General features: G+C 35.2%; 1 protein-coding gene across 1 annotated transcript in view; it reads right to left on the bottom strand.

Annotated features, from left to right (window-relative positions):
* Positions 1 to 1,344: 1,344 nt before the first annotated feature.
* Positions 1,345 to 8,644, bottom strand: part of LOC111374216 (uroporphyrinogen-III synthase, chloroplastic-like) — a 10,328-nt gene continuing 3,028 nt past the window's right edge. Inside the window, exons 4-15 of the mRNA XM_022996859.1 lie at positions 7,307 to 7,411; positions 7,185 to 7,256; positions 6,585 to 6,587; positions 6,331 to 6,433; positions 5,522 to 5,588; positions 5,077 to 5,195; positions 4,789 to 4,884; positions 3,561 to 3,616; positions 3,041 to 3,126; positions 2,284 to 2,418; positions 1,791 to 1,882; positions 1,345 to 1,408 (exon numbers count right to left, since the gene is read on the bottom strand). Of these exons, the coding sequence (XP_022852627.1) occupies positions 1,825 to 1,882; positions 2,284 to 2,418; positions 3,041 to 3,126; positions 3,561 to 3,616; positions 4,789 to 4,884; positions 5,077 to 5,195; positions 5,522 to 5,588; positions 6,331 to 6,433; positions 6,585 to 6,587; positions 7,185 to 7,256; positions 7,307 to 7,411 (900 nt within the window). The 3' untranslated portion in view covers positions 1,345 to 1,408; positions 1,791 to 1,824. The remainder of the gene's footprint in view (positions 1,409 to 1,790; positions 1,883 to 2,283; positions 2,419 to 3,040; positions 3,127 to 3,560; positions 3,617 to 4,788; positions 4,885 to 5,076; positions 5,196 to 5,521; positions 5,589 to 6,330; positions 6,434 to 6,584; positions 6,588 to 7,184; positions 7,257 to 7,306; positions 7,412 to 8,644) is intronic.

The following is an 8,644-nucleotide window of genomic DNA, read 5'->3' as shown; positions in this document are numbered from 1 at the left end:
ATTACCACACAATCAACTCTCTCAATTTAATTGTTTCTTTCAAATAAAATATATGACGTACGCAATAGGTTCATCATCATCCATTATGACAACCCGATCCAATTCTTTTTAATAATGCTATCTAGCACAAATGGTGCTAGAACACTAGTCTATGTAACCTTATATGATAAGCTCAATTAAAGACAATTATTTACTTCATTTAATTGTACTATTTATTCAATATACTTGAATATCATCTACACTTTGTGATGACTACGAACCTGACCAACTATTCGATGACTCAGATGAATTTCGAATGAAAAGAAACTAACCAAGTAACTTCATTATGCTTTGAAGCAAAGAGTACTAGGTCGAACAAATTGCATTTAACAGAAAGGGAATTATTAAAAATGTCACTTATTTTTTATAATACAAAAAAAATTTGCATGTGCACCTAATTTTATCAAAAATATCAATTTTTCTGTGAGAAATGTCCAATTTACCCTTCATTTTCATATTTCTAGCAATTGAAGATATTTGATTTAAAATTTTAAAAATCTGATTTTGAAAAGAATATAAATTTTGGGTCGAAATAAAATAAAATAAAATAAAAAGAGCGGTAAAGGTGGCGGCAATAAAATAAAAAAAGCAGTAGCCAACGACAAGGAGAGCGACAATGAGCACCGCGTTTGCCACAGAGGCAATGGCACTCACAACCGCTATCCAGAGTAGCGGCGCTCACCGCTACTTAATTGCAACAGCAGCCAAGCCGCCGCTACTGGACAGCGGAACAGTGGCAGCCTCCGCCACAAGCCTGTAAAAAGGAAAAAAAAATTGTTGTCCAGCAGATTTGGGTGATTGGCAAGCTGTTGTCCAGCATATTTGGGTGATTGGCAAGCTGTTGTCCAGCAGATTTGGGTGATTGGGCTGCTGCTGCACAACAGATTTGGGTGATTGGGCCGCAGCAATAGCCTAGCCGCCACCTCCGCCGCAGGCGCCAGCAAAGAGGGGGAAAAAATTGTTGTCCAGCAGGTTTGGGTGATTAGAGACGGGCCTATTGTGCAAATTCATAATTTGCAGGCCCCTGCTTGAAAATTAATATATAAGGTATTCAAATAATTCAGAAAATTTAAAAGGTAACATTTTTTATAATGAACAGCCAAATTTTGATACCCAATGAAATTTTCTCTTAACATAAATATGATATTTACATTCTACAGCAAGGAATATGCATTTACATTTCTGCAATACATCTTCCTAAGAGCGTCATTGCTAAGTATGTTCTTCACTCACCTCTTACAAAACTTAGCCAGATATACATGCTTATTCTGAATGGCAAACAGCAGGGAGATCCTTTTTTTCCCCCCTGCTGTTTATACCGTCTTTAACTCGAGTTTCTAGATGTTTGGAATCTCTGCGCCCATCTAACCTGAAAAATTAAGATCCTAATTAGCCTCTAGTGCCTAAAATAACAAAGAGTAAAGGCATATTTTGAAACTCGTCTATTAAGCTCAAGGCATTAACCCATTAAAGTGAGGAGATGCATTCATTTATTCGAATTTAGTCTACACGTCCCCTTGCATGCTAGCCGAATTTATTTTTAATCTAAAGCCTAACAGGTACAATTTTCACAAATGCATGACAGGGAGATTGAACTCGAGCTGTGCATGATTTGATGTTGTGTTGAACAACCCCATCTAAAAGCTTTAATGTGTTAGAGAGGAAAGACATCTATGTATTCAAATTTAGTCTTTCAATGGTATCATAATTCAGTAGAAACCAACTTACGATGACTTGTGTTTAGAAATTACCAGACGAAATTAGAAAGGCTTCGACTTACAAACTCTAGACCTTCTGGAATCGCTCATGAACTTGCAAGGCTTCTAAAATGCTATTAACCCACCTGCAGAAAAAGGACAAACCCAAAGATACTTAGAACATGTATGGTATGCACTGCTGGACATAACTGGATAACAATTGTTCACATTTTAACTACTTTTTCTGCTTTAATACTATACTGTTGTGGAATCCAATTTTCCAAGCCATTTAGCTTTCACATTTATGTACTGATGCATTTACATTTAAATAAAATCAATCTCCCTCTCTAGTTAACTTATGCTATGGACTAGTATTTCTTCTAACTTATCACTTAAATAGTGAACTCCCTGACCATGCCGAACACATCTCAGAAAGTAACAGCTGGTGCTATTACCACTCGTAATGCACAGAGATACAAACAATTACATCAGAAACAATTTCAAGGATATGTACGATTTCCCAAAAGTTTCAAGGAGAGTTGATTACCCTTCAAGGCCAGGATTTGTTGGGAAATACACATTCTGCAAGCCCAAGTTTTTAGCTGCTAAGGCAGTTGTCTCACCAATACATGCAACAGAATTGCTCCACTTTTGAGATTTTGGGATAAGACTTACCCAAGCACTGTACAGGAAGATATGCAAGCAACTGGTAAATGGTAAGGAATAAAAAGGACAAGGCAAGGTAAACAAAATTCATAGAACTGTAATAAAGAAAATTGTTCTAGAGAAATGCTTTCAATGGTAGCAAGTCCCAAAGTTGTAAACCATAATGAACATATCCACTACTAAGCACAAGATCCTGCAAGTGAATTAGCAAGAAAAAATAGTAAAAATTGTTAGAAGTGGTGGGCTCACAAAAACAGTTGCAGCACTGCTCAAAAGAGGGGGGGAAAAATAAATAAAAAGAAGGTTGAGTGAACGCATATTTCACATCTTCTAATTGCTTATGTTGCAAAAACCATGAACCTCCTGATTTAGCAGTAGTAAGAGCACTCTAGATCCAATGCATTTAATATGTGAACACAAATACCTAAGTGAATTTTGGGGTAAAATGCATCCAAAATAAAAAAATAAAAATAAATAAAAATTGAATAACAAGAAACCTTCAAGAATTCCAAGTCAGAATTCAACTCAGAAAATTTGTATTCATCTTCTTTGATCTAGATTCATCTTCACTAGTCCAGGATCAAAAGTTCAGACTAATATTCAACAAAAATAACATGAAACTACAACAGAAAGTATACCGAATTGCTGAAGGTGATGCTACAGAAACAACCGGAGCAGAAAGTGCCCTTTCAAGAACCCCTTGGTCCACAAGATCAACTGGTGACTACAGGAAATCGATGTAATCAAAGGCCACCACATTAGATCAATAATATAAAATAAACAGATATAAATTCTTGTAAGAACAAAGCTAATGTTGTGTCCGGACCTTATGAAAGAGGTGGAAAACACATTACAGTTGTGGGAAACGGGGGTTTAAAACCCTGAAGATTATACTTTCAAGAACTTAATTATAATAAGGTTTATGACAAAACATACAAACATGGGTGTGTAATCCTCCACCAAAAAAAAAAAGGGGCTACCAAGCTGAGCATTTGTTATTGATCATTATTTAGTGACATCTAAACACTTTTAATTGATTCCTGTACTTGTATTGTTAAATGTTCTAGGGTTGCTGCATATATGCAGGCAGAGTGAAATTTAAAGATATCAATTGTGATGAGATATGAAAACATTGTCAAAATCACAGGAGTATAATACCGTTGTGTATGTATTAAGCCTAGTAACATCAAATCCACGCTTAACAAGGCCTTCCTCTGAAATAGACAATTTCAAATACCAACAATCAGTTTCACATTTCACTTTTCTGACAAAAATTACAGAAAACATGCAACAAGAGAATTCATTAGATGAGTGAACCTGAGTGATATACATGAATAGACCTGTTAGCACGAGAGGAAACAGTAATGCAAAGCACAAACTACATGTTTCATCATCTGAAATATCCAACAGGCTTCTCTCGCTTATCATTGTAATCCATCTGGCTTTAGTATCCTAAAATAAATTATTACCCCCTTCATCCCATTATTTTCGTGCTATTTTGTTATTAAATATTTAATCTAGCAAAAAGTAAATTTTGAAATGCTATACAACTGTATTTTCTATATTTGATAGATCGATATTTCATTAAAATGGGCAATATAACTAAATTGCATAAGTTGGTTGATTTTACAGTAGATAGTAAATTTTCATTGCTCATAATTGAAATATAATAATTGAATTAGAGGATAGCATAATATTATGATTTTATACATCTTCACAGCTAAAAGCAGTATTAAAATAAAGAAAAATAAGAAGAAATAAACAAAATTCTATAAAGCATCTTTTCAGGAAAATGTGAGAGTGGAAAAGCAGAAGCAGCAGCAACATTTGATTATGACCTTTACGAGTTCATGGATCAGAGACTACATTTGCATGGACTATGAAAGCAATTCTTCACCAACCCAATCCTCACCGTGATAAGACTGTTGGTGCTCTATCCGTAGAACATTTCACCCATGTTAGAGATATCCCAACTTAACAAACCCACTTTCACAAATTGATATCTTGCCATAATCTTTGACGTCTTTTTCTTTTTGGGTTTTCTTAATTACTGCTGCCCGTAGAACTGATAGTCATCAGTTTATGCTTCATGAAAGAATCTAATATGGATTTTTTTCCCAGTATGTCTCGACCAACCACATTCTTACTATTTTCAAGCAAGTCGACATCAAATTATAAAATATCAATATAAGCTAGATATTATTCTCAGGACTATACTCAGGATGACACAACTTTTAAGTGGAGATTTGATTTGTTTATTTTTTGTCATGACATTTCTGGCCTAAAGGGAACTTCCTTCTCATTGAGATATTGTGCTTTAGTGCGTTAGGACGAAGATGTAAATGAAAAAACAAAAAATGTTAAAAACCAGGCATATAGTACATACCAATCTCACCACTAGCTTTTGATGAAGCAGGATATAAGACACTGCACCTTCTATTCTCTAGCTTTGGAAGCTCTGAAGCCAGAACCTTACCAGTTGCTGAAAGATAAAATGAAATTTTTATTCCAGCGTTCAATTGTGTGACCTTTGAGGCGCAACTGAGGCACACAACAAAGATGTGACAATATGAAAATGCTCAGAGACATGATGAAAGCATATGCACATGTACAAAGTTCAGACCTTTAATAGTGCTTTATCGGGCTAAAATAACATTAAAACTAGCACATGAACCTTTAGATGGTGCAAAGGCAACATCGAGATATTGCTTTGAGGACCGCAAAACCTCCGTAAATACGCTTGCTGTACCAGCTCCCACCACTCCAACCTTAACTTTCGGAGATCCAGCAGCTCTATGGATCAAAAGTTAGCAAAAGTGGGTAGGCGAAACTGGGGAGTGACGTCAAAATAATTGATAAGAAATAAGTTATGATAAAATTTGTTCTTCTAAGAACTTAAGTGTATATTTAGTATAACAGAAATATTTCACAAAACTTATCTCTGATTAGACTTGCATTATTTTCCATTAGTTGCATTTGGATAATTGTTTGTCATACTTCTCACTCTCATATTTCCAAAAACATAATGGATGATTTTTAAAATGCCGAAAAATATGCCAAAGGAATATCTCCACAGGAATAATTCAAAATTAAAACATGCAGCACAAGAGAAAGCTTACTTCCAAGCATCAAGAAAAACCAGACCAGCTTCAGGTGAAGTTATGACAATCCAGTCAAATGCAGTGTCTGCAGCAATGGATAAACAGTAAGCAAGAAAAAATAATAATGCATGTCCGCTATTCGAATTTAAATACAAGTAACTGCCATAAAACACAAGCATGTTAATGGTGGATAGAGAGATTTTAACTTTTGAAGTAGCAGAGCCAGGAACTAAGTTCAGTGGTGGCAGAAATTAACTACAGAAATTTTTTTTTTAAACAAAGCAAACAGTTTTCAAAATAATGATTATAAACAAAAAAATTACCAAGTTTTAGTGGGGGCCACTGCCCCCACCCCCTCCGCTAATATTTGCATAAAGAAATTTACTCCATCTGAACTTTCAATCCTGTGATTGGATAACCTTGGTAGCTTGTGCGTCCAAAAGCCCAAAAAAGGAAGCCCAAAAAAGGAGTTCTCTCCTCAAATTTAACTGACATGGGTGCAAAATATTGACTATTTAAGGTCAACATGGAATCAAGTTTGGCAAGATCGACATTGGCATATTACGCACACCCGTATGAACTATTTTTAAACATGCAACATTAAAATAATAATAATAATAATGATGATGATGATGATGATGATGATGATGATGGTTCGAAGCACAATGGGGATCGCAGACTAACAGAATGAGGCAAAAGCTCAAATAAAAACCCTTAAGAAAATTAAATAAATAAAAATAAAACCAGTTGTCTCTGAAATGAACAGAATTTGCACAATCGCATCAAGATAATCTGAAACGATCTTATTATAACCATCAGAAACTTACCACTCAATACAGAAGGAAGTCTATCATAATCAGGCAACTGCTTGTGCTGAATGAGAGGAAGCTCCAGACAGTCAATTCCATGTTTTGCCTGTATTAAAGAAGACTAAGTTGTCACACAAGGTTATGTTTTACAATGCAATGATACTACGCAATCATGGGAGGTAATACACATCAAGAAGTAGCTTGTCTGTCAGTATCAGTTGTCGTTTGTATTAGCCTCTCGAGAGTAAAAGTAGTATCATCATAGGATTAACCATCTGAATAGAACATGAATCATTATAAAAAATCAGAAGACGTGTGAAGCCACTAAAGCCCAAGACATGATCTTTGTTGCTCAAATCACCGTAAAATATCAAACATGTGTTAAAAAAGAATGGGCAAATTACTTTTCAAATCAATTTCTTTGAAGATTGCAGGTTAAAAGTTTGATGAGTCGCAACGTGTTAAACTCATACACCTTAAATGATATTGTCTAGCATTCCCTGGGGACTATGACAAAAGGCCGGCCAGCTTCACCATTTATTTGGCTCTTTCTGCAGAAAAAAATTCAAATACTATGCATAACATGCACAACTCCACTTATAAGCCCCTAGCCAATCACTTCATACGCAATGTGTCCTATCCTCTTGCTAACATTATTCTTGGTGCGACAGACTGCCCAATGACCATCAAAAACCAATCTATAATTTCCAAAGCACAGATAGTATCTTTTTTTTTTTTTTGAAAGGCACAGAATACAGATAGTATCTTTAAAATCCACTATGAAAGCATTGCCAAGCCTCGGGCCTCGTACAGTTGTCTAGAAGTGAAGCAAATGAACTAACAAATATCTGTGTATTTATAGGCTACTGTACTTCATGTCTCAGTATAGATGCTAGAATAAACATGCTGCTGGCCCCATTTCTAAGGCTATAACCAATGGATGGCTATCATAGAACACTTTACAAACATCCAGCACTTGTTCTACCCCCAATACCAGCAGGGAAACCATCATTTCACTTCTACCTGAATGCATGACCAGCATAATTAGGCAATCAGCTTCACTATTTTCTAGTGCTCTTCTATTTACCTTAATCAATATCTGTAGTAGTGACATATTATGATCACATGCAGACTTATAAGTAATTGCCCAATTCATCATTTCTTATTCTGCACCGGTGATTTTTGTCCTAAATAATGCCATCTTCAGTTTACTTCCAGCCTGATTCTTGGGAACTTTGACAGACTCACAAATGACTAGTATGTGATCATAATAGTTAAGGATACGAGCAGGTCAATCCTCACGCATGAAACTCCAGCTACTATAGTATCTAGGATGGGTTAAGAGTCAAGCAAATTTATTAAAAGGGAGATGATCTAAGAATCAACGTTTGGAAATTTATTTCATTGTCTTGAACCAGCTGATCCTGGCAGAAACTGAGTGAACTTGCAATCTGGAGAAGGCTTATTCATTTCATTCTTCTATCCATCCAAATAATTTTTTTCAAAAAACCAATTCATTTTTGAAATGCAAAAAATTAGGCCCTATATGAATGTAAAAATTAGGCACCGTATAGAGTTCGGATACAACTATGAGAAAGCTTAGGAAAGATATTCGGAAGGAAAGCATCGAGTTAATATTGCCATGACATGAGTGAAAATACAGAAAACCTTATCCGCATTTATGATGAGAACAAATATAAACACTCATTTTCATGTTCTTATCTTCTTCTTCTCTTTTTCCTTTATCTGTATCATATAAAACACCCAAACCCATAAGCAGACTCCACAAATCAATTTATTGCATTTACTGCCCTCTGAAATAGCACCGGCGGTCGTAGCGACAGAAGAGACTTAATTTCTACTTTTAAATCAGAAGGACAATTTTTCCCTCTCACTTCTTTGTTCCTTTCCAGAAAATTTCCTCATATATCTAATTGGATATGTACTATACTTTGATACATACTCATCTAAACAAAATGTATAAATTTACATTAATTAGTCTATCTAATTCCTTTATCATAAATGATTTCCATATTTATCATCACTCATTAGTCTTCACTCTAGCTATCATACAACTCGCTCTTCTACTGTCCTTTTTCCATTTTTTACTAGATTCATTTCAACATTTGATCAAACACTTAATGCCGCGTTCCCATTACACATAAATAAACTACTGACAAAAACTCATATGCAAGGCATTACCACAAGATTCGCATCAATAACACAAGGGGAAAAGAAATACACTTTCCCACACCAAAACCAAGCATTACCTGCCACATGAGCTTATGACTTTCAATAAAAATTGAAACTTTCAAAACCAAAACGAACGGGT

This window comes from Olea europaea, unplaced genomic scaffold, assembly GCF_002742605.1.
Source record: "Olea europaea var. sylvestris unplaced genomic scaffold, O_europaea_v1 scaffold1222, whole genome shotgun sequence".
In the NCBI taxonomy this organism is placed as follows: Eukaryota; Viridiplantae; Streptophyta; class Magnoliopsida; order Lamiales; family Oleaceae; genus Olea; species Olea europaea.
The sequence above is the reverse complement of the archived record's forward strand: the minus strand, read 5'-3'. Positions and strand labels throughout refer to the sequence as shown.